Source organism: Medicago truncatula, chromosome 8, assembly GCF_003473485.1.
Source record: "Medicago truncatula cultivar Jemalong A17 chromosome 8, MtrunA17r5.0-ANR, whole genome shotgun sequence".
Classification (NCBI taxonomy): Eukaryota; Viridiplantae; Streptophyta; class Magnoliopsida; order Fabales; family Fabaceae; genus Medicago; species Medicago truncatula.
The window spans coordinates 26,968,344-26,995,650 of NC_053049.1; the positions used below are offsets into that span (position 1 = coordinate 26,968,344).

The 27,307-nt window shown below is 33.3% G+C and overlaps 2 protein-coding genes and 1 pseudogene across 2 annotated transcripts; all 3 read left to right on the plus strand.

Annotated features, from left to right (window-relative positions):
* Positions 1-2,609: 2,609 nt before the first annotated feature.
* Positions 2,610-4,980, plus strand: LOC120577516 (aquaporin TIP2-3-like; annotated as a pseudogene).
* A 13,912-nt stretch (positions 4,981-18,892) lies between these two features.
* Positions 18,893-21,824, plus strand: LOC25502770 (F-box/LRR-repeat protein At3g26922). The gene is made up of 3 exons (XM_013590324.3): positions 18,893-19,548; positions 20,528-21,038; positions 21,121-21,824. Exons 1-3 carry the CDS (start codon positions 19,085-19,087, stop codon positions 21,403-21,405), a joined length of 1,260 nt encoding a protein of 419 aa, XP_013445778.1. The 5' UTR covers positions 18,893-19,084; the 3' UTR covers positions 21,406-21,824.
* A 2,442-nt stretch (positions 21,825-24,266) lies between these two features.
* On the plus strand, positions 24,267-26,975 carry LOC25502771 (cytochrome P450 93A3). The gene is made up of 3 exons (XM_013590325.3): positions 24,267-24,379; positions 25,056-25,884; positions 26,349-26,975. The coding sequence occupies exons 1-3, from the start codon at positions 24,267-24,269 to the stop codon at positions 26,973-26,975; spliced, it is 1,569 nt and encodes a 522-aa protein (XP_013445779.2).
* Positions 26,976-27,307: the final 332 nt, after the last annotated feature.

A 27,307-nucleotide genomic window follows, 5' to 3' on the forward strand; every position in this document is an offset into this window, starting at 1 on the left:
TTTCCCAAAATCAACAAGCAAAATTGATTTATTTTACCGGAAAATAAAAGACTATAATTCAGAAGTCAGTCAACGAAGAAATTGTTGGGTGACATAACTAAGAGGACATGAGTGTGGTTGTGTGACATTATTACAATTTACAATAGACGTAACAGACACTTAAAATAGCAAAATTAAAAGTCGAATATGTTTTTGATCTCCGTAAATATTTAAAATTTTGTTTTTATTCCATTTAACATAGTAAAATCATATTTTGTAGTTCATATATGATTTTAATTAATAGGATTTTTGAAATATTTTCTTGTAGTCCATAAACGATGCGGACCGAAATATTTTTGAAGACTGAAAATAAGATTTTAATTAATAGGGACTTTTTTTTTAAATAGTTATAGAATAAAAAAACATATTTAACACTTGAAAAATGGAAAGGAATTCTTTTTCTAACATTCTTTTTAATACTTATTTATTTTATAGTATGGTGAGACAATCTCACATATTAAAAATTAGTCTAACATAAAATGGTGAGACAATCTCACATGAGTTCCACCAAATTAAAAAGTGAATATCGTAGAATGTTAAAAAAAATGTTTCTAACACTTCTCTTAAAAAAGTCATATAGAAAATAATTAAATAATTTGTATTTTGAAGTAATCAAATGATTTGTATTTTGGTGTTTGTTCAGATTATTGTAACGATATAACCTTTTTTTTCATGTATATTTTTTTTTAAGGATTTTTCATGTATATTTATTTGAGTTTGTATTGACAACTAAGCTAATACTAATAAAATTAGGGAAATAATAATGAGCGTCTTTAGGATATTTTTTAAGGACTTTAGATACTTCTGGTCTTATTTATAAGTAACAATTTATTTTTTTGATTCATTAAATAATTGATGTATTTTGTCTATTTCTAAGCTAGATACATCAATTATTTAATGAATCTAAAAAGTTAATTTTTTCATATAAATAGGACCGGATGTAGTAGTAAATTTTTATAAAAACTTGTATATTCAATGTATCAGTAATTGGAGTATAAGATTTTTTTCAAAAAATAATTTTTTAATGAAAAATCTTTAAAAAATGGTCTAAAGATGTTCGTTAGTATGACTCATTTAAAAAAAAAAAAATTGGAAACCCCTTGTGGTTTACTTGAGCTACAGCTCCAACCAACTTACCTCTGTCTTTGAATCTCACGTTTATTCATTCAAAATGACAAAAAGTGGGAAGCGAAAGACACGTTAATATTAATAGAGTTATGTTAACAAATGATCTAAGGACACTTGTTAAGAAATTATTTCAAAAATTTTATTTATTTTTAGTCCCTGTTTGCAGTGGCGGATCTTGAGTTATTTTGTTGGGGGTGCCAAAAAACGATATACTATATATCAAATCATTTCAGAAGATAACAGCAAGTGATCAGTAGTTCCAGTGGTTGGGTTCCTTAAAATGTAGCGTGGGGGAGCCGGTTCAATTCTTCCTTGGGACTTTTTTTGAAAAATATATATAAAATACAGTAGAAAAATTAAAAGTAGGAGGCAGTATGACTCGAACCTGCGCCTTTTCAGTGAAATGTTGGTACCCCTCCCACTGCGATCAAGGAAACATTGTTGCATGTATATGCCTAATATAATATATATAGCAAAGTTGGGGGATGCCATGGCTCCCACCAGTCCTCAAAGAGATCCGCCCCTGCCTGTTTGCATTTTATAGGAACTATTTTGGAGGACTAAAAATATCCATTTTTTCTAAAAAGTTTCCAAAATAGGACTATTTTTACAAACTACATATTTTGGAGGACGAAAATTACCATTAAAATTTTATAGGGACTAAACTTAAAAACTCATGATTTTATATGGACTAAAAACATATTTAACCCTTTAAAATAATCAAATTATTTGTAGTTTGGTGTTTGTTTAGATCATTGTGACCATATAAACTTTTTTTCATGTATATTTATTTGAGTTTGTATTGATAATTAAGTTGATACTAATAAAATAAAGAAATGTTAACGAGTGTTTTTGAAACATTTTTAAGGTTTTTAGATACTAAATTTTATGAAAATTTTACATTCAATACATCAGAAATTAAAGTATAAAACTTTTTCAATGAATTGCTTTTTAATTTAAAATCCTTAAAAATTGCTGGAAGGACATTGTTTATCAAGATCCATAAAATAAAATAAAAATTGGAAACCCTTTTCACTTATAGTTCCTCCCAGATTGTATTTTGGTCAAAGATAAAGAAATCATTCCAATATCTATCTAGCTAGTCGTATATATACCCAAGTCCAACAAATGCTATGATCTCTGTCTGAATCTTACATTTATTCAAAATAAGAAAAAGTGGGAAGTGAAAGACACGTTGATATTAATAATATTGTTGGAAGCTCATTTTTTAATCACTATAAATGTCCTATGGCCATGAGTCCCATGCATGCATCACATCTCTTATCCAAACACATGCTAAGGAAAATGGTTAATCTATTAGCTCATATCTTTCTTTTTTCACTTTCACTACATTGTTTTTTGCTTAACTGCGAATACAAAAAACATCACAACAGATCAATCTGCTCTTATAGCTTTCAAATCCCTAATTACTTCAGACCCCTATGGTACGTTGGCTAATAATTGGTCAACCTCCTCTTCCGTATGCACTTGGGTTGGTGTAACTTGTGATGAGCGACACGGTAGAGTTTATAGTTTGATTCTCCGACACATGATCTTAGAGGTACCGTTTCCCCAAACTTGGGGAATTTGTCCTTCCTTGTTATACTTGACCTCAAAAACAATAGCTTCGGTGGTCAGCTTCCTACAGAGTTATGTAGCTTGTGTCGATTAAAAGTTCTTGATTTCAGCTATAACGAGTTTGTTGGAGGAATTCCTAACGCATTGGGGGACTTATCACAACTTCAGTATTTATATCTTGGTGCTAACAATTTTAGTGGTTTTCTTCCACAATCTATTGGTAATCTTCGTCGGTTAAAAGTATTGAAAATTGGTAACAACAAGTTGTCTAGACTCATACCTCAAACAATTTCAAACATGTCTTCACTTGAATATCTTGGTTTACCTTTCAACTACTTTTCAGGTGGAAAATGATTGGTAGACACACTTTCATGTACATCCCCATATACACCCCTTATGTGGCATGGGTATTTTGGAAATTTCACACAGCTTTCTCTTTCTCACCCTCTTCTCTCTCTTAGATCTACCTTTCTTCTCCTTCTCACTCTGCCTCTCACTCACCCGCCACCACCACCGGCCACCGTCGCATCCTTGCCCTTCGCCCCACCTCTCCCTTTGATGGCCGGTCGTTTGTCCTCCTCTCTCTTTCTCGTCGGCCGCCACCACCACCACCTTCATCATCGGTCACCACCATAACTGGAAAATTCTAATCTCTGAAAATTGCAAGGAGTGGTTCTTTGATAGTAAGTGGGAAAATTCTAAACCAAGCTTTATTTTAAACCTTTACCCCATGAAACTTCTTCTTTTCTTTGCAATATCTAATCTCTGAAAATTGATGCTAATTTAGATCTTCTAAAAAATTGTACATTTTCAATTTGCAGGTATTGTTCTAGATCTTCTAAAAAATTGTATTTTCAATTTGCAAGGATTATTCTTAACAGACTTGTGCAAATTCATGGTTGGATTATTAAAGACATTCTAATATCTAATGTGAAGTCGAAACATATAAAGACAACCAATTTTGAACGTATGAAAGAATTGTTGTTACGACATTGACAAATTATGGTATGTTGTTCAATTATTTGGTCATTAACTTACCTGTGCAAAAAAAAAAAATTAATTCAAGCCAATTTGTCGGTGAGACATTCAAAGTTACCACCATACATGTACTTTAGATTATTAAGGGCATCATATTTTATGTTGTTAGCTCGGATATGAGAATGACGACCAATTTTAAATACAGAGAAAAAATGGTTACGTCTTTGACAAATTATGGTTATATGGTTCGCTTATTTGGTTATCTGTAACTTACACTTTAGTTAAAAATCGGTTACATTAACTTGTCATCGTATTCTTGTCAATTAATAGTTGTTTAGTTGTAGATGTTAGTGCTTTGATGATGTAATGTGTGTATTTTAAAATTGTTGATGAAAAAACAAGAGCTACACTATAAATTTCAGAATATGGAAGAAAATCAAGAGAGTACAAGTGTGTTGTTAGCTAATGTTATGTCATTGAAGACTATGAAGCATTAAACCCTCAAAAGAATTCGGTACATGGGGGATATGCATAGTCGGTACGTTATTTCGGTTCACGGTACGTTCTAATATGAAAATTCATACTCTTATGTTCACATTAAAATGCATGATATGATGATTAGTCCACTGAAGTTTTACTTAAAGAATGGATTGTAAATGAAGTGAGATTTGTTACCCTTAATTCACTAATGAATGAAGTGAGATTTCTTATCAGGATCTGCACATCTTTTTAGTACTTATGCAATAATGGCCCATACACTCTTGTATATTTTTTGCAGCATGTGCCAACATATCCAATTGCAGAAGAGATGACAGGATTTGGAGCATCAATATTAGAGGGTATAGTAACATTTGTGTTAGTGTACACAATTTATGATGCAATGGACACTAGGCGTGGTCAAGTAAGTTCAACAGGAACACTTGTAATTGGTTTAATAGCAGGAGCAGGTGTGTTAGCAGCAGGTCCATTCTCTGGTGGGTGAATCAACCATGCATGTGCTTTTGGTTCTGCTTCCATTGCTAGAACATTCAGGAATCAAGCTGTCTATTGGGTTGGTCCTTTGGTTGGTGCAGCTGTTGCTGGTCTTCTTTATGATAATGTGTTGTTCCCTTCTCAGTATTCAGATTCTATTAGAGGGGTTTTAGATGGAACAGTTAGGATGTAATCTTATCATTTGCTTAAATAATTGTAAGTTACTTGTGTTGTTACAACTTACAAGTATATGAATGTTCCATATATTTGGCTTCTTGATTTTAACTAAGGGAAAAATATCACTTGTGTGCCAAATATTTTGAATCACTGCACTAAAAGCTTTTCCTACCATAAATAACTTCTTTTAGAATCTGCGAGTTTATCACGCCTAAAGACGGACAAATTCTAATTTCTGAAAAAATAGTGCTCACGCATCTTAAAAAATGTGGTAACACAGACCATATATTTGGCTAGTTTATCTTTCCCAGGATAACTAATCCCATTTTAGGCTAATCGAAGACATAATCTAATATGGTCACTACACTTAAAGTCTTTCCAACCATAAATAACTTCTTGTAGAATCTGCGAGTTTATCACGCCTAAAGACGGACAAGTTCTAATTTCTGAAAAAAATAGTGGTCACGCACCTTAAAAAATGTGGTCACAGAGAACATATATTTAGCTAGTTTATCTTTCCCAGATATAACTAATCCCGTTTTAGGTGAATCGAAGACATAATCTAATTTGGTCACTACACTTAAAGCCTTTCCAACCATAAATAACTTCTTGTAGAATCTGCGAGTTTATCACGCCTAAAGATGGACAAGTTCTAATTTCTGAAAAAATAGTGGTCACGCACCTTAAAAAATGTGGTCACACAGAACATATATTTGGTTAGTTTATCTTTCCCAGATATAACTAATCCCGTTTTAAGTGAATCGAAGACATAATATAATTTGGTCACTACACTTAAAGCCTTTCCAACGATAAATAACTTCTTGTAGAATCTGCGAGTTTATCACGCCTAAAGACGGACAAGTTCTAATTTCTGAAAAAATAGTGGTCACGCACCTTAAAAAATGTGGTCACACATAACATATATTTGGCTAGTTTATCTTTCCCAGGATAACTAATCCCGTTTTAGGCGAATTGAAGACATAATCTAATTTGGTCACTACACTTAAAGCATTTCCAACCATAAATAACTTCTTGTAGAATCTGCGAGTTTATCATGCCTAAAGACGGACAAGTTCTAATTTCTGAAAAAATAGTGGTCACGCATTTGTAAATTTATGGTCATACAGGCAATATATTTGGCTAGTTTATCATTCCCACGTGTAACAAATCTTGTTTTACGCAAATCGAACACATAATCTCATTTGAACACTGCACTAAAAACCATTCCGACCAGAAATAAGTATTTTTACAATATGCGCGTTTATCACGCCTAAAGACGGACAACTTCTAATTTATGAAAAAAGTGGTCACGCAATTGTAAAATTATGGTCATACAAGCCATATATTTGGTTAGTTTATCTTTCACAGGTGTCACTAATTTTGTTTTACGCGAATCGAACACATGATCTCATTTGATCAGTGCACTAAAAGCTTTTCCAACCAGAAATAAATAGTTATACAATCTGCGAGTATATCACACCTAAGGACGGACAAGTTCTAATTTATGAAAAAAATAGTGGTCACACATTTGTAAAATTATGGTCATACATGCCATATATTTGGTTAGTTTATCATTCTCAGGTGTAACTAATCTTGTTTTACGCGAATCGAACACATAATCTCATTTGATCACTGCACTAAAAGCCTTTTCAAACTTAAGTTTGGTAACATTTCACCAAATCCTGTCAAAGATGGGTATTAGTCGCCCTTTAACTCATGCAAAAGATATACACATGCCAAGATTTTACCTGTCAATAAAGACACAAACATTTTTTATATAAAAGAATAAAACATAAAAAGAAACCTCCTAATAAAATTTATTACATAACAGGCAGAGTGACTCATTAAGCTGTAGGATAGTTCAACAATGTTAGTAACTAACAACATATGGTGTTTCCATTAATATTATAGGTGCGACATTGTCCTACTAAATAAAAAATAGCATCAAAAAACATCTACATTGCAATCATATCAAAACACTATACTAATTTAAATCTTCTTCTTTATGCGTCCATCCTTCACCCATGGGGAAAGCAGAACCCCACTTTTTACACGGTTTCTTGGCTTGTCCTTAATTCTAGTTAAGAGATTTGATGCATGATGTGCTTCATCATATGATACATTTGCCACCTCACTTTCAATAACTCTTTCAATCTCATCCATGGAGACGTCCTCGTCGACACCTTCATCATTGAAGACACCTTCGTCCACATAACTGGATTGTGCACTACCGTATAACTTCTTCATCTCTCTAGTTTCCGATTCAAGAAGAGATATCCTTGCGGAAAGTCCTTTGTTTGCTTCACCCAACAGGCGATTGTTAACAATTAACTGACTAATAATAGGATCTGGTCTCCATTTAATATATCCACTTGGCGCTCGATCTAACGCCTCCCTCACAACTTCATTTGCAACCTCTTCTTTAGTTGCACTTAACTCTTCAATAACCTGGCAAGGTTGATACAATATAAATATTAATGAACTATTGACACCGCTTAAACCCTATATACAAAATTCATATAGTTAAATATAAATAATAATATTTATTCAACCTTATCAAATAATTACCAAGCAAGTGTGATATATTTTTGCCAACCAAACTAACACCACGCGCCTTCATAAATCGTGGAAACGTCAATGGAGAATCATGATAACTTCGTTCGTATCCTAGTACATGCTCTAGAGCCCATACCTATATATACATATATAATATGACTATTATAATTTAATAAAAATTAATTAATTAAATTAAATTGTTGCCATAAAATGGCATGAAGACAAAGAGTGGCCTACAAAACAAACAATCTTTCATCTCCTATAAAACTTCATCCTATGTCATATAGAGTTATAAGTTTATATACTCAAATTCAACGGCAATCATCTGTATTTAAAAGTGCTTACAAATTATTACTACATTTTAATGTGAGTTACACTTGTTTAAGTCACAGTTACTAACAAGCTCTAAATATCAATGAATAAAAGATCAATTATAATCATGTCACAATATGACATGAAGACAAAAACTAAACATCAAATTAAAGTTAAACTTCACAATTTTTTATGTAACCCAACATAACTTGAAATCAATACTCAAGGTCACAATCATAATACAATATTAAGTAGATGCAAAACTTTTATAGATAAATGACGCAACAAGTATATAGCATAATTAGTAACAACCAACATACAATTTATAACAATTTCTTTTCATTCAGAAAACAACAATCAAGCCTATAACTCTTAATTTCATATTCAATTGCAATTCACACCATCATAAAATAAGCTTAAACATCAAGTCAAGAAATCATGAAGAAAAAGAAGCAGCATTATGAGGATATATCAACCTTAGAATCCAAAAACTCAAACTCAAGAAACTCTTGTAATATATAAACTATGTTACATTTCATTCTTGACATATATATTATACTCTTCACAGAAGACATATATGATGACAAAGAGTGGCCTATAAACATATCAAATGATCATACAATAACATACCTGTAATACAAGAGCGCATCCCTTAATTTGTAACCGTGAAGAATTTTTTCCTTCACAAAAAAGAGTCACTACTTGATTTAAACTGCAAGCAAGAGTTTCATAAACAGCGACACCCCAATTGTATCTCCCAATGGAGTTCAAGTTGTCTAACATTTTTAGGCACCAACCACTAACCTTAACACTTGAATTTGGAAAGTAGAACTCGGAAAAACCAAGAAGTAAATAAAGTCGGCAAAACTTCTCAACATCTTCGTCTCGTTCCATATTAATAATTTTAGCATAAATTGTTTTTACATTGATGACTTCATTATCAAACATTGCTTTCGTAGTGGATGTAGGGTCCTTTTTGAAGTTCGCCTTTTCACCTATTATACGAACTCCTAATGCAAAACATACATCTAAAGATGTAAACCGTATTATCCGACCTTGTATAGCAAACCCCCCACTCCTATCATCCCATCTTTCTACCAATTCTTCAAGCAAATTTTCGGATATCTTTAATTTCTTAGGCAAATTCAATAATCATTTAAATGGTGTTTTCTGAATTTGAGACCTTTGAAGTTCGGTAAGCTTCTCGTTGACTTTAGTAATATACTTCGACTTACATTCATGCCTGAGACGTAACTGTAATAAACAAGAATTCCAAAGGCGGCATATAAGGAAAGGCATTAACAAAAATACAAAACACTAATGAAATCAAACAAACTAATTGACATTCATCACATACACATACCATTTTATTGGCTAGACAATGCTAGAATTACCACGGGAACAAATGCAATTGTCATTGTCAATCAAGTGAATTGTTAATGTAAAAATAAAAAATAATATATATAAAGGTGTGTCATCTTCACAACTTAGATAATTTAGTTTACCGTCAAATGCAATCTTAAAATTATTTAGTTTACTGTCAAATGCAATCTTGAATAATTTAGTTCACGTCCACTACTATTATGTCTAGCTTCTATCCACTACTATTTTTGTCTATGAATATTAAGAATTGACATATGAATATCAATGAATGACTTGCTTCAAATGTCTATGAAAATTGAATTGCTGAATTTGAGATTCAGATTTTTTTAAATTGGATTCAACTAGTTCGATATTTACTTAATTTAGACATAATAGTAATTTGCCTAAGTATTATAATTTAGAACCTAGTAATTCGCCTGTGATCTTGGTTCACTCCGTGAAAACGGTATCGGTGGCTGCCATGACCGTTTTGTAACGGTGAAATCGCACTACAAGACCGTTTTTTAAAACCTTTTTTGTTAATAACTATGTCTGCTACTATATAATATATGTTTATTATCTTTGCTTTTCATACACCAAATTGTTTTAAAAAATCAACTTCTAACATATAGTTTTCTTTAATAATTGAACTCTGTGAATTTACCAAGAGACTAAACCAAGCTTCAAGGACTGTTTCAAAGAAATGCTTAAATCTGTTTCAAAGAAATGCTTACATGAATTAGATCTTAGCCAGGACCAAAGAACATTAGATCACCCAAGATCTCAGTCAAGACCTTACATAATCACAAAATGTAACAGCCAAGAGGAAGAGGAATATGGAAGAAAATACCTGAGTTCAAAAAGGAACACTGTGAAAGAGATCGTCGGAGATGGAGCAGGAGACGGCGGCGCGCGCTAGGGTTGAGCGGAAGATGGAGCAGGACACGGCGGAGCAGGACACAGCGGCACGGCTAGGGTTCAACGGAAGATGGAGCAGGAGACGGCGGTGCGGCTAGGGTTGAACGGAATGAAGGGTGTGGCGGAATGAATGGTGGTGGCAGAGTGAATGGTGGAATGAATGGAACTAGGGTGAAGAAAGAGAAATTTTCCAACAAATGAATTGAAATGAGAGAGGATACGGTTAAAATTTTATTTTATTTTTGTCATATTTGATTTTTTTTTTGATATGGAATTGATTGATTTTTTTTATTATTATTGTATTGCCACACAAGGGTGGTATAAGTAGTATACCTATCACTCTCTTTTCAGGTACTCTAACCTCAAATATAATTTGTCATATTTATTTGTTTCCCACTATTTGTCATTTTTGAATTTTAATACTTGATTGATTACTTGGTCCCACAATAATTGTGGTGCATTTTACCATTTTACATATATTAATATAAGATAATAAATCTCCCTGAACTACTAGATTACTTGACAAAAAATAAAATAAAAAATAAGCTCTAGCCACTAGACTACTTGAAGAAAAAAATAATAATAAAAAATAATATAAGATGATAATTTTAGTAATGTTAAATGGTGGGAGATATTTTCCCACAAATCACACGAAGCATGTATTTTTATTATCCCCCTAGCATGTATGCAAAATTAAAAGAAAGTTACTATACAATTTTAATGATAATTTTAGTCATTCATAATATTGCAGCTTTTAATAACAGTCTCAATTTTAAAAACTTTTTAAAAAGATGGATAAATATAGTGCTCAATAACAGTCTCAATTTTAAAAACTTTTTAAAAAGATGGATAAATATAGTCCTCAACATGGATAAATGCAAATATAGACTAAAAGTAAATAAATTTTTTTAGGATTAAACTTGAAAGTTCGTGATTTTGCACAGACTAAACGTTTTTAAATCTTAGGGTCTGTTTGGTAAGACATGATTTTGAGTTTATAATTTATATCTTATAAACTCATTTGACTAAAAAAACCTTGTTTGATAAGAGTCACTTTATTACAAACTTATAACTTATTTTTACTAACTTAAAGATTATAGATCATCATTATTTATCTCAACTTTACCTCTACAAATAATTAAAACCTCACGAATCATCCATATTACCTTCTCTGGACGGTGCAATGAAAGTATAACACCGAGTCACCGTCAGTATTGACAACACTCAAATAAACCTAGAAGCTTTTTTTCTTTTTCCCGTGCATAACCAGAAGCTAATTTTTTTTAACAAAACAAAGATATGATGAATGATTGCAATCAAGAGTGTTTAGATTAGATGAGATGATGCCGATATCTTCTATTTAGGTTCGAATCCAACATTAGACATATAACATCCTTAAAACTTAATTAGAGAGAATTTACTATCCATCTAAGTCCCACAAAACTATAGAGATTGGTTTCCATATTTACGCGTATATGATACTTTATGCTAAAACATAAATATATAATAATTGTGTATACATGCTTCGTATGATTTGTGCGAAAATATTTCGCACCATCCAACATTTTTCATTTAAATAAAAAAAAAAACAAATAGTACATGTTGGGGGACTGTTTCAAAACCGAAAAAAAGTAAACGTGAATTAACATCAACATCTGTTTTTTTTTTAAGGAGTGTTAATTATCTCGTTAAAAACATTACTAAGAAAATTTAGTGGAATAAAATAATGGCAAAAGGTAAAATAGTGAAGTACAATAAGGAACCAAGAATGACTAGTTAATTTGTTCCAAAAAGAAAAAGTCGTTACTAATAAAAGAATGGAATACCATTACACCAAGTAAAATCATGCAAGCAAAAAGCATGTCAACAAGTTTACCTGCGCGGTAATTTTCTTCTTGAGAGATATGAACCAACATAAAAGAAAGATCCTTAATCATATTTAAACAATGGAACCAATGGTTTCTAAACTGCCAAGAAATAAATTGTGAGGAGATTTGAAAAAGGAAACAACAGTCTGAGAATCTCTTTTCAGCCAAAATCTCTACCAACTTTGAGAATAAGCAATTTTAGTGATAAGATCTACGTGAAAATAATTTAAGAATCAATAAAAGTCTTAGAATTATTTGTGGATCTAACACAATCTTAGAAAACTGACTTGTAAAATGAGAATTTATAAACACTTGTTCATATCATATCACTTGCCATATTGTAATGCTCTTAACACGCCACTCAAGCCCATGACATAACATCTGAAACGTGATTTGAGTATCGTGATAGCGGAAACTGGTGGACAAAAGGTGTAAATATTAGCAAGTGCACCAAATCATAATATGTAATAAAGTTGTAAGGTTATTGTCTCCACAAAGATTGTCATTCAACTCCGAAATTAGCGAAACTTATTTGAAGTAAATAGAAATAGAAAACATGAAAGTGGTTGCAGGGTTTTAATTGTCCTGCCCAATACAAGATTAGGTTGGTGTGATTCAGATGTGTAATGGCGATTAGGGAATCCTTGAATCCTCTCTTCCTTCTTTGTTGGATTAAATCAAAGTACCTATTAATTAAGACCTAAGAATTATATAAACAATGGTTTATTCATAGGAAGAATATCCTACCGATGTCGAATTGCTCCATAACTCAATTATGAAAGCCATGGATATATCTTTTGAAGTCAACATCTTAGGTGTCTCCTAAATTGTCATCTAAAGGAATTACACTCGATGGAGATATTTAACCTTCATACCCTAAGGGTCCCTCATAAATTAAAGACTCTTGAGAAAACATCATATAAAACGATATGGTTAAAGCGCAAGAATTAGTTTATGAACCCTAGCCTAGTTTACAAAAGATTTAAACGGTGAAACATATGATAATAAAGTATAACTCAAATCATAATGAATAAATAAACTTTATTAATTGAATCCAAAAAATAAGAATAAGTTCATCTTAGAACCCAAATCGAGAGAGGTTCAGTTGCTCATAGCAAATGGCATCATTACAAAACAATAGAAAAACATACCCTAAAGAGAACAAGGGGAGGATGAAGATCCTCCACCTTGAAGCTCCTGGTGTTTGACATTTGCCTTGGACCACTAACTATATGAATGAATAAAATTTGTGCAAGGGTCTCTATTTATATTAGATGATTACTTAGGGGTTAAGAGAAAGAAAACATGGTTTTCCATTCAAAAACGGCTAAGAAAACATGCAAAAGTAGGCATGGCAATGGGACGGGGTGGGGACGGGTTTTACCTTCCCCGTCCCCATACCCGATTCTCATATACTTACCCGTTACCCTACCCATACCCAACGGGGATGAGAAATTGAATCCCATCCCCGTCCCCGACGGGTTCGGGTATCCCTGTCTCATCCTCGTCCCCGCATTGAATAATTTTTTTAATAAAAAATATAAGTTTTTTTGCATCTCCGAGAGCAACGTTGTAATACATTATCCAACAATAAGCCCACTTTCACATTTGTTAGACAAAATTATTTAGTTGATCCTTTAAATATCAATGGTAGTTTTTATTAAGATGACAATTATCAAACAAAATAACATAACATATCCACATAAAGTAGTTTTTTACATTTGGGACGGGTTTGGGTATGGGTTCGGGGTGGGTACCTATATACCCGTTACCCGTCTCATACCCGTGTTTCGAGATCAGGGAAAACCCATACCCATACCCAAACCCAGTCAAAACGGGGAAAACCCGTCAAATTGGGTTTGGTTCGGGCGGGTAACCGCGGGTATGGGTTTTGTTGCCATGCCTATGCAAAAGGCACCTCCTGGTCGTCACACATGCGTGGGGTGTAACAGCCCGATTTTTAGCTAGATTTATTTTAATTACTTTTATTATGTGTTTGTGTGTGATTATTCTTCATTTGGTGCATTTTCATGGGTTTCCGTGCTAGAAGGGTATTTTAGTCATTTTGGACTTAAGGGTATTTTGGTCATTTTGTGAGAATGGGTAAAATTATAATTTTGGTGGGAATTACTATTAGTGTTTATTGAGAATAGTTATTTCATTAAGTTACTAGAGTAAATTGAGATTTTACCGTTTAGTGACCGTTAGTGACATTTTACCGTTATTAGTTAAATATCGTTTGGAGTGTAGAAATATTTTTGGTTTGAATAGAAATGGGTTAAACCCACTAGAAACTAGGTTAGGCCCATTAAGGGTTATACCTAATGAGTGTCTTAGGAAAATATCATTCATTCATTTCATAAGATATTTTCTAGAGAGAGAAAGTGGGAGAAGAGAAGAACAAGGGTTAGAGAGAAGAGGGAGAACTTGAAGAATCAAGATTGGAGTGAGCTTAGGAGCTAAATTGAAGTCTAAGTTGGGATTAATCTTTATCTAAGGTAATGGGGTTAGTCTTTATCATAATCATCGTCATTTTGTGAAATTTTCAAATGTTGTATGAATTTTGATTATGGATAATTGTTGCTAAATTCGTGCTCCAACTGTGATAATATGTTTGTATGCATGAATTGATGATAATTGTATGATTGATGGTGAAATTACATGTTCAAATAGGAACAAATGATAAGTTGTGAAAATTGTGCTCAATTGGTGAATTTCGCTAAGTTGTGGTTGGATTGAGTTATGTCTCTTGTTCAATTGAGGTTATGGTTGTTAATTGATGTTGTGATTGATGAATCATTGCTTGGGTATGCATATTCATGATTTGTTGTTGAGAAATGGATTGTTGTTGGTGGTTTTGTGAAATTGGTGAATTACGACATGTTGTTGTTGAAATATGATGGAATGCATGATCATAAGTTCTGGTTGTGGTTAATTGTTGATGATAATCTCATTGCATGACTTGGGTATGGATTATGTTGAGATGTTATTGTGAATTGTGTTGAATTGGAAGAAATGAATTGTTGTTGTTGTTGAAGACTTATTGTTTTGAGAAAATCATTTTAACAATTTCATAACTTGTACATATGCCACGAAACGAGCGAGTTCGATGTGTTAGAGCCTCGGGTTATGCCTCGGATCACTTTTGATGATTGAGGACTTTAAACATTAGCTTCTTGGTCGAAATTTGCGAAAAACCCGCGGTCGAAACACGCGAAAACGCTCGTTTACGGAGCTCTGCGCCTGAACAAGGGCGCTAGGCGCCCACATGTCAGTGTGCTAGCGCTAGGCGCTGCACCCTTAGCGCCAGGCGCCCAGGACAGGACAACGGGAACGTTGTTCCGTGTCCGGGTGCTTGGGGGTGGTCGTGCAGGGGTCCTAGGCGATCGTTTTGAAGTGTTCTTTTGCTGTTTTCACGTACTTTTCTACTGGAACACATTTGGCTTGTCGAAACTTCAATTTTCCCAAATGGTTTGAAATTTGAGATTTTGTCGTTTCGGTTTTTCGGAAATTGTCGAAACTTGGTCTTTGTGAACAAAAAGGAGTTGCAAGCTTAGTCTACAGTTCTTATGGGCTTAGGCAATGCTTGTAAGGTTAGTACAATGTCTTAATCATGTCAAATATTGGGATTTTCTCATACGAACTTAGGCAATACTTGATTTTCGGGTGGGAATGTGGAATGTATAAACTTGGGAATGTGGAATGTATAAACTTGGGATTTTCTCATACGAACTTAGGCTAATCTTTGAATTAATGATCGATAGTTCGTAAGTTGCCTATGCTCATACTTATATGATTGATTAAGATTGAATTGTAGGATTTCTACTTGAATAAGTTGCCTAGCTTTGAAAATTATCAATGTTGGCCGTTTGCCACATGATTTGGATTTTTTTCGAAAATGTTTCTTTAGCCAATTGTCTTGTGAGTTATTGTGACCATTCTTGTATGACTAAGTGAAGTTGTATGAATGAGTGATTATATTTTGGATATGATGTTTATCATGAAATATGTATGCTATCTTACTTAGAATGTAAGGAATGCTTGAATGGTGAAACTATATGTGATAGTTGATGTTGAATAGTTATATGTTGAATATGATATTTATCATGAGATGTTGTTTTCCCTATTACTTGGAATATGAGAATGCTTGAAATGGTGAAACTATATGTGATAGTTGATGTTGAATGACATTGTTGATTATTGATGATCATGTTGATGTGGTGATGATGAATGCTATGATTTAATTGTGTAGGGACATGTTTCCTTGATAATGCAAATGATGTGGAGATGAACAATATAATTGGGTGTTGTCCTATATATTGTGGAGAAAATTGTGATTGTTGTCGCATTATCGAGTCTTGTTACATGTCCATGCATCATACTCGTGTTGTTGTAAAAGAGTTGAGCTCTTTTACTTCAGAGATTATGTAAAGCGGGGGTGAACCCTTACATACGATGTTGAGTTGTTCCATCGGAGGTGACGACCTTTTGGAGATTTGGTACCACATGCATTTATGTGTCAATAAGTGCATATCATGACATAAGTCTTATTTGATATATGTGATTGTTCATGGAATGTGATTAATGATTATTCATGATAAATGTGATTGGTGATTGTGAACGAATATTTGTGAATTGATAATTATTCATATGATTGATGAATATTGATGTGAAATATTGGGGTATGATGTAAGTTTTAATGTGTGATTATTATTGATCAAATGCATGTTGTTAATTGAAATATTCATGTTATCTACTATTTGGATTATGATAATGTAATACTTACCCCCAGTGGATCTGTGATGGACCGCCTGCCTATCTGTATGGATGGGTAGACGTTGTGCAGGATTAGTGCTTGGTGAGTTTGTGCTTGGTGATATCGGTAGCTTTCTCTCGTATCGGTGTTGAGTCGGCTCTGATCTAGGCTTGTTGCGTCGGTCTAGATTAGGTTACTTTTGGATTTTGTTTGTTGGAGATTACCCGTTTTGTTTGGGATTTTTGAGATGCATCTATGTGATGTGATTTATTGATTGATGACATGTACATATTCGGATTACTCTGGTTTATATTCCGCTGCAACTGTTGAGGTTTATATACATGTTTATTGACTTTTGAATTTTGAATGTGGCGTAGCCTCTATTTCATGAATAAATGTATTATTCGCATGTTTAATTGCTTTAATAGAAATAGGAGTGTTACAAGTTGGTATCAGAGTCATGGTCAGTCTTGTCTGGACTAATACTTGTTGTATTTCCCTGTCGTGTGCGAATGGTAGCATAGTACCTTCGGCATTTACTTTGTTGTGCTGTTTTCTTATCGGTTAGTGGTTTGTGTTAGTCTGGCAAGGGAATGTATCTTTGGCTGCGGAGGCTCAGTTGGTTGTGGTTTGTGCTAAGTGTCCTGTTAATTTTGGTAATGTTGATTTTGAGTTGGATCTTGTTTTCCGTTGAAGCATATGGATGTGATTTTTGGTATGGATTGGTTGTTAGCTTTTGGGGTTAGCATTAATTGTTTGACTAAGAGTGTGACTTTTTCTAAGCCGGTAGAAGAGTTAGATAGGAAGTTCTAGACCGCGGAGCAAGTGAAGAAATCTCTAGATGGTGAAGCTTGTGTGTCTATGATGTTTGCATCATTGAAGGTTAGTGGTGAGAAAGGAGCTAGTGAATTGTCGGTAGTGCAAGAGTTTCCTGAAGTTTTTCCAGATGATATTACCGAGTTACCGCCGGAGAGGGAAGTTGAGTTTGCAATTGATTTGGTACCAGGAACGAGTCTTATTTCGATTGCGCCGTATCGGATGTCTGCATCAGAGTTGGGTGAATTGAAGAAACAGTTAGAAGAGTTGCTTGAGAAGCAGGTTATCAGGCTGAGTGTTTCGCCGTGGGGTGCTATAGTGTTGTTGGTTAAGAAGAAAGATGGAAGCATGAGGTTGTGTGTGGATTATTGGCAGTTGAACAAAGTGACGATTAAAAATCGGTATCCACTTCCAATGATTGATGATTTGATGGATCAGCTGGTCGGTGCAGAGGTGTTTAGTAAGATTGATTTGAGATCAGGATATCATGGGTATCCACATCTTATTTGCCTTCAAATGCAAGAAAAACTACTAAAAACATACCCTAAAATATCATATAAATATGCCCCTCATGACAACTCCAAACTTAAATCGTTGATTTTTTTTCAAGCCACAAAATAGCAAGAAATTAGAATTTACATGAATTTAAGAAGAGAAACATACATTTCCAGAGATTGAGCTCAGATTAGTACTCTTTTCGCTTCCAGATTGGACTAGCTTACCACTTCCATGCAAGTGGAATCAATTTAGAGAAGATACTCTTACTTTAAATCACATCTATGCACGCGAAATTTTAAGGACAACATATATATCCTTGGATTTTTGTGAGAAACCGGTGGAATTTAGGGTGGAAGATGATTTATTTATTTTTTTGAAAAATCTACGTGAATAAGGATAATTTTGGTATTATAATTAATTTTTAAAGAGATTGGAGTGTAACTTACAATTTTTAGTGTGTTACTAGAAAAAATCTAATAACAATAGTAATAACAATAAAAATTGTATTGTAAATGAGAATCAATGTAATCTCAAAATGTTTTGCTAAAATGGCAAACATAGGACATGTGAAATAGTTTTTTTTTTACAGTTATATAAAAAAAATTATATGTACATTAATAAAATTGAATGACTTTGGTGTAAAATTCTTACATAGAATATTTACATTCAAAAGTCCACGACTTCAACTCAATCAGTAAAATTATTATCTCGGACGACATGATTGGGTTAAAACCCCTACTTCTCTGTAGGTGATTATGAGTTTTTAATGTTTAACGTCATTTGTCATTCTAGCAAAAAAAAAAAAAAAAAATATGATATATAATATCGATTCATATATGACGATATGATTGTATGTGGAAAACTTAATCAGATTAATCGAAGAAAAAAATTGACCAACTTATTCTATGTGTATGCAATGACAAGTTAGACACTGGTTAAGATTTCCCTTTTTTCTCAGTTCAACCACACTTTCAGAAGAAGAAAAGGAAAAATTCAACAAGCCTCATTTCATGAAAAATAAAATTAAAAATCAAACCCACTCTTTTGTTTGATTTGAAGAAGAAGGAGGAGGTTGATTGGTGTGACTCTGAAGTTCAGAGTGAAAGAAACGAAACAAAAACAAACAATGGAGGAAGAGAACGAAGGCATTGACAGACTCACCACTCTACCAAATTCCTTACTATGTCACATTCTCTCCTTCCTCCCTACCAAAACCTCCGTCGACATGAGCCTCGTCTCTCGCAAATGCCGCCATCTCTGGAAGACTCTCGACGTCTTCAATTTCCACGACAACTGCGACGAGTACACCTACCAAGGTCCAGACGACGAATACAACGAACAATTTATGTTGTTCACCGTTTTCGTCAACACTGTCCTCTCTCTTCGTCGCTCACGCGTCATTCGGAAGTTCCGTCTCTCATGCGATCATATCTATCCCGATCCGTTCGCTGGGCATTCAATTGACACGTGGATCAGTACTGCCATTGGACCCCACCTTGAGGAGTTTCATCTCACTATCTTCTCTGCCGACGGTTTCAGTAATCTGCCTCTTACACTCTTCTCTTGCTGCTCTAACCTTGTCTCCCTCAGGTATCAATTCCTTTCGAGTATTGTTGTTGACACATTGTCATTGACTGGTGATTTACTTAAATGCAGAGTATATTATAGGTTTGGGGTTCGAACTGCGGACACCAACAAAAAAAGAGTTAAGAGATTCCCACTCACTCTGCCAACCCATTTGACTCTTCATCCATTCTAATATAAAGGATTAGTCAATCAAATAATAGATAGTAAATGGGTTGGTTTGAAAATTAAGGTGAATTTCTAGCCACTTGAGGAAAAAACAAAGTATGTTTGTAAAATTATGAAAATGATCATACAAATATCAAACTTTTTGGTTTTAATAATTGTAAAATAGGTAAGAGATTCCCACTCGCTCGGGTGAATTTCTAGCCACTTGAGAAAAAACAAAGTATGTTTGTAAAATTATGCAAATGATCCTTACAAATATCAAAAGTTTTGGTTTTAGTCATTGTAAATTTTTGTTTTGTTTTAGTGCTTGCAAATATATATTTTTGCTTTTGGACCTTGTTGTTATGTTTTAGTCTTTACAAAATTGATTTATATTGGATTTGGTCCTTGGTTTTAGTAGAGCTCATTAACCACTTCAGCTCAATTGTTTGGTTTGATTCATAGTGGATTTGGTCCTAATGTGTAAAATATTTTATTTTGGTCCTTCAAATTAAGGACTAAAGGGAATATTATAGGACAATTTCAATATGAATTGATTATATATTTGCAAGGACTGAAACCAAAAAAGTATTTTTACATGGACTTAAACCAAAATGTTTGATATTTACAAGGGTCATTTGCTTATTTAAGCCTAATTTTTTTATGTTTAGTACCTTCTTTTTCTATAAATTATATAACTGTTTGCTTTTAATCCCTAAACGTTGGAGACTAAAAACATATTTAACCACAATTATTTTACTTAGTTCAACTATTCTGATTTAATATAGATGCGATATGATATATGATGATAATGTAACATTCATGTAATGTACCTCAGTCTCAATGGCTATATCTTGTTGCAATTGCAAGAATCTTCGGTATTTTGCTTACCTTCACTGAAGGTGTTGCAACTACTAGAGTACCGCTTGGATTTGAATTCCGTGAATATCCTTCTCTCTCGCTGCTCCGTTCTCGAAAATCTGGAAATTTCATTTAATCCTGAATCTTTGGCCATAATTCGGGTGCCATCTTCCTTGAAGAGGTTAAAAATCACTGTTGAGAATGATGTTGGGGCTTTGCTTGAAATAGACGCACCTGGTCTCAAGTACCTTAGCCTCAAACATATCACATTCTGCGATGCCACTGCTGTTGGGAACTTTCACAACGTGGAAGAAGCATATCTCGATGTATCACATTCTGCGATGCCGCTGCTGTTGGGAGATTTTCCAGAATTTCGTTATTTGCTTCATCTACAGCTCGGACTTCTCTCTTTCAACTCAACTTTTCTGTTCGACATGCTTCAAAAATGTCCTTTGCTACAATCTTTCACAACATATCTGTTCAAAAAGGTTTGGCCCCTTTAACTAAAGCTTTATTGTGTGCGTGTGTTTTTTGCTTGGATCTTATATGCGAGTTGTCCGTTGTTGCCAGGTAAATCGATCGTATGATTCATCACCTTCATATAAATGGGAGGCAAAGCCTAAAAGTGTTCCTAAATACCTCGTATCCCATTTGACCTTTATTCGCTTTCAAGGATATATAGGAAATGAGATGGAATTTATTGGGTATGTTTTGCAAAATGGACTTGTTTTGAAGACAATGATTATTTATGAATATTGGCTAAAGTCGCTAGACCAACCGAAAACAAAGGAGTGGTTGAAAAAAATTTCTGATCTACCAAGGGGATCTGCCATGTGCCAAGTTAAATTTTGGTGAGCTGCATCGCCTTAAGGTGTGAACTCTCACCGTCTTTATTCTATGTTGCTTACTATATCAAAAATGATATTGTAAGTCTGCACAATTAGATTTCCCTTGATAGTGTGAGTGAGAGAAAATACAGGTTGGAATTTGGTTAGAATTATGGGAAATATTTAAAGATCAGCACTGCAATGAGATACTTGTAGTGGTGCCCATCATTTTGTTGACATTCCTAACATAGATTATCACTGGGATTATCACTGGGATAATGAGTAGCAGCTTATTGCTCAACACATATTATTTGATACATATATAATTTTGTTACTTTTCAATTGTTAGTGAGATGTTAGCTATAAAAATACAATTTCCGTTTTTGTAGTTGCTATTAGTAGCAATTCTTTATATAAGTAGTGTAATGTACTCCAATAGATGCTCAACACATCGTGTGATTTTTTTTCCTTCTATTTAAGTCTAGTTTCTAGCTCACACTTCTTAGTTCTTACACCCTAATGAGAATCCATGATCAATTCTTGTGGATGCTCTTCTGATCAGAGAGAACTACCATGTGTGGTCAAGGACAATGTCATTGACACTAGAACAAGATGCAGTTTATTGATGATAATCTTCACCGGCCTACACCAGCTGGTCGTCTTTTTGGGATGGGTTAGGTGTAATACCATGCTTAAGATCCATCAATAGCACAATGTTTGCTTGCTTAGAATGTCATTTTAATTAAGTAATTGATAGAAACTGGTCTCTCCATACCAATCCTTTATCCCAAATAACTGAATGCCAATCACTTTGCCACAACTTCCCTATTTATTACAACAATTCATAAAACACACATAATAAAAACTGCACACATAAGCATAACTGCCACAAAACTGACCAAAGTCTGTTTTGGTCTTCTCTGCCCCCTTCTCCTACAATTCCTTAATTAGACGTCTAACAGTGATCTGTGCCATTCAGCTATTTATTAACTTTTGTGTTAAGAGAGTAATCAACCAATTCATGCAAATTTTGAGTACAAAGTTCACTCAAATAGATGTTTCATTTCAAACTAGTATAGTTATTGTGCTTTCCAATTAAAATATGAGATACATTGTGACTTGTGAGTAGTAAATACAACTGTGATCATGACAGACTAAGAGGGAATATAATTGGTTTAAGGTAAGAATGAATGTGAGATATATCAAATCTCAAATTCCTAACACTTCCATAATACTTGACAATAGAAACGTATGTAGATGGGTAGCTTTAAGGCTTTTAATTATGAAATATTTTTCGTATGTTAACTGTAAAAAAGTTATTGTGTAGAATCTGTGTGTGTGTGTGTATATATATATATATTAATTTAGAAGTCTTGTCATTTGACAAAAAAGAAATTACGGATGTTTTTCCTAAGGTCTCAGTACATGTTTTTCCTAAGTTATTGTGTAAATCTAAATGCAATTTTTTTTTTTTTTAACTAGATAATGACCCCTTTCACGGCACATTTATAGATACCAATCTACTGAAATCCTAACAGCGCAGTGTCTGAAAGTTGTGTTAAATAAATTGCACAATTGAAACAAAAGAAATCATTAATTGTATTGAAAAAATTATAATTATTTAGTTTGTAGACGAAATAGCAAGAAACATCTTAAACTCACAACTGTGAAATTTCATGTTCGAACACGGATGAAGGTATCCTGCTTAACAATGTCACTGGTGTCAGATGAGGTAGGTTTTATGGACAAATGAAAAAATTATGTATTTTGATATTTTGTAACAAAATATTTTACAAATTTATCACTTATTATGGTCAATGGATTTTATTTGAGGGATCAATGATATGTTTTTTTATATTAAAATAGGAATTTCTATGGTACACTTATAAATTAAGGTGTATTGGTACTCCTGCTTCTTAAATTTATACATTAACAATCAATTTTATGAAATAAATAGTTATTTGTCGGCATTTATATCTCAGAAAATATCATTTCATAAGAAAAATACATCATTTATTGTTTATAAGAATCATAATAAGTTTTTTTTACATATTATCGTATAAAATAATCAAAGTTCTCTATTATGAGCGATAAAAATTTAAAAAAAAATCAATTTTAATTTGTTGATGCTTTTGGTGAATAAGATTTTAATCATTATAATTGTAAATGATAAAAAATAATATTTTTCTTCAAAAAAAATAACTCATTTAATTATAAATTTAAAGGTTTGGTGTACCGGATACACTCAAATATATTGGGTGTACGGTGAAATTTTCCTATTAAAATACAAAAAGAAGATATTGGTTAATGTAATCAACCGTTTGCAGCCCACTTCTCTATCCACTAAACCTGCAAACCCAAAGAATTTATTGGTGCCAACTCATTAGCTATCTTCTCGTGGTGATCATTTTCTCTTTATTAGAAAAAAAATGGAAATAGAAATTGCTATTAATTTGTAATAATAATAATAATAATAATAATAATAATTATAATAATAATAATTATCATAAAAAACATTAATTAGTGTGCATCTCCTCTAAAAAAAATTACTAATGTATTTGTTTGTACGCCTCTAAATAAGTGGGATTTGTGTTTATAATCATATAAGAATTATTCTAATTTTATATTCTTTATGAGAGATCCTAATTTATATTATACATTAGATAGATGTGTACGGCAAGTTAAAAAAATTCAAAACATTGTTGGAGCACATGCCCCCACACCACACCACCATATAACGTATGTATGTCAGTCCCGGGTATGCCCTTACATACCTATTTGCTTCAACAAAAAAAACATTTGTTTCCTTTTACGTTTAAGATTTTTATTTTTATTTTTTGCTTTCATACCGGTTTCCGATCCATCAAAGGTGGATGACTAATCCGGTTCATGCGTAGAGGCATGCGCATTGACCAAGTGTTGTTTCATCTAGAAATCGAACCTGGTATTCTCCGGGTATGTCCTTGGAGGGAGCTCCTTGCCACTGGAGCCCAAACAACTTGGTTACGTTTAAGATTTTTAGTCTGAGATGTGAGGCACAGATTCTCATTGAATGTTTTAGATAATTAACTGTACTCTTAAGTCTTGCTAGTTGAATGATTATATTCTATTATTGTAGTTGTTTTTTTAAGTAAAATTGGAGAAGATTGTGTCATATAATACATTGACATTTTAACTATTTTTTTTTTTTTTGAAAGGAAACATTTTAACTATGTTTTCATCCCAATATACCATCAATTTAATTCAATCTTTTTTCAAATGTATTATTAATATGATAAAGGAAAATAAAGTGTGGGAAGACATAAACCAAACTGACCAAAACAAGATTAACGAAAACGATAAGAAATTAAATCGATCTATTGTCTCTAAATAAATTTTCTCTAAAGGAACTAGATAATTTATCCCAATAGACTAAATCATCCATAAAAAATAAAAAAAAATAAAAAAATAAAAACGAATATTGACTAGTCCGTCTGTACAAGTATTCTACTCTCTTTTGTCGTAGATAATTAGTACATTCGTATGCATAAATTATTCCATTGTCTATTATTTTCATCTCTAGTACATGTCACCAATATATATACACACACACACACACGAGTCATAAAACTCAAAACCAACCAATATTGCAATTTGCCATTTTTTTTCTTCCAAAATTTTCAAGCATGGCTGAAAAAGGAACAAAAATCACCACCTTACTCCACCCACCCCTCCTTCCCTTCCTATCATTGGACACATTCACCTTCTTTCTAAGCTTCTCCACCAAAGTTTTCACAACCTTTCAATTCATTATGGACCCATAATGCAACTTTTCCTAGGCTCCGTTCCTTGTATAGTAACTTCAAGTCCAAAAATAGCCAAAGAGTTTCTTAAAACTCACGAAACTTCCTTCTCCAACCGCTTTACAACTTCTGCAGTTCACTACATATCATATGGCTCAAAGGGTTTAATAATTACACCTTATGGTGACTACTGGAAATTTGTGAAGAAGATATGCATGTCAGAGCTTCTTGGTGGAAGAACCCTCGATCAACTTCGTCCCTTGAGGCAACAAGAGACTCTAAGATTTCTTAGACTTTTGGATAAGAAAGGGGAAGCCGGTGAAGCCGTTGATATTGGCGGCGAGCTGTTGACTCTATCCAATAGCATTATAACAAGGATGACAATGAGAAAAACTTTTGGTTCTAAGAATGATATTTGTGAAGTTAAGGACATTCGGAAGATGGTGACAGACACTGCCGAGCTTGCAGGGAAGTTTAATGTGTCGGATTTTATTTGGTTTTGTAAGAATTTGGATTTTTATGGAATGAATAAAAGGCTTAAAAGAATTAGGGACAGGTTTGACAAAATGATGGAGAGAGTGACAAAAGAGCATCTAGAGGAAAAGAAGAAAAGAGGTGAAGGTGCTCATCATGTTAGGGATCTACTTGATATATTGTTGGAAATACAAGAAGATGAGAGCAATGAAATCAAATTGACCAGTGAGAATGTCAAGGCTTTCATCTTGGTAAGTCATCTAAATTCCATATTATTCGTTAAAAAATAGCGAATGCAATACAATTAAAAATCAAGAATTATGACGTTTCAAGTCATGTTACTTAAGAACGAAGTTTAGAATAGCGCGTAGTTGCAGGAACGATTGCGGTTGTACTGCAATTTTTGAATATTATGAAGAATCACAGTCAAATATGAATATGATCGATTTGGCCAAGCATAAATTGCTCTTTTGTTGTGATTCAACTAATTTCTGAGTATTGCATTTTGTTCAATGTACATATTATATACTTTGAGATGCATTTCCTCCGTGATTGACCAAACAATTAATCATAATAATAATAAAAATAAAATGCAGCAGAGCAACCATGAAGGAGCAGAAAATGAATTATATATCCTTTATTTCCCATGCTTTAATTTGTAATAGAACTAATTAATTAAACTATATGTATCTTATAAATATTATGGTTGATGCAGGACATATTTATGGCAGGAACCGACACATCTGCTATAACAATCGAATGGGCTATAGCTGAGTTAATAAACAATCCACATGTGATGGAGAAAGCAAGACAAGAGATTGATTCAGTAACTGGAAAGAGTAGATTAATACAAGAATCGGATATTCCGAATCTTCCATATATAAGAGCTATAGTGAAAGAAACACTAAGAATTCACCCTACAACACCCACTATAGTGAGAGAATCATCTGAAAGTTGCAACATTTATGGTTATGAGTTTCCAGCAAAGACCGTTTTATTTGTTAACTTATGGTCGATGGGCAGGGACCCGAACCTGTGGGAAAACCCACTTGAGTTCAGGCCAGAGAGGTTTATGAGTGAGGAAGATAATAAGTTCGATGCGAGGGGACAAAATTTCCAACTTATGCCATTTGGAAGTGGTAGAAGGGCTTGCCCTGGTGCCACTTTAGCACTTCAAGTTGTTCCCACAAATCTTGCTGCAATGATTCAGTGTTTTGAATGGAATGTTGATGGTAATGGGAAAGTTAACATGGAAGAGAAATCCGCTGTAACCCTTCCAAGGGCTCATCCTTTGATTTGTGTTCCTGTGCCCCGTTTTAATACCATTCCTTCTTGTGAATGAACATATAGGTGATTGAGCACACAGGAGAATCCTCAGTTGCATGTGTTCCCCATCACGATCATTATATTATCTCTATCAACTTTCACTCTGAAATTACATGTCATGTATTGGTGTATTTGTGTTTATATTCTTAATCTTAATACTTTGAGAATTAAGATAGGATTGACGGCGTAACTTGTTGGCAGCTTGACTTCCATTTAGATATATAGATGAAATTTGGAAAAGAAAAAAATTGTTATATTGCTTTAAAAAAAATGAGAATTGTGATGATCAATTGTGAAGTGCCAAGTATCTACCGTTGTTAACGCTTATATGGTCGTGCTCATGTTATC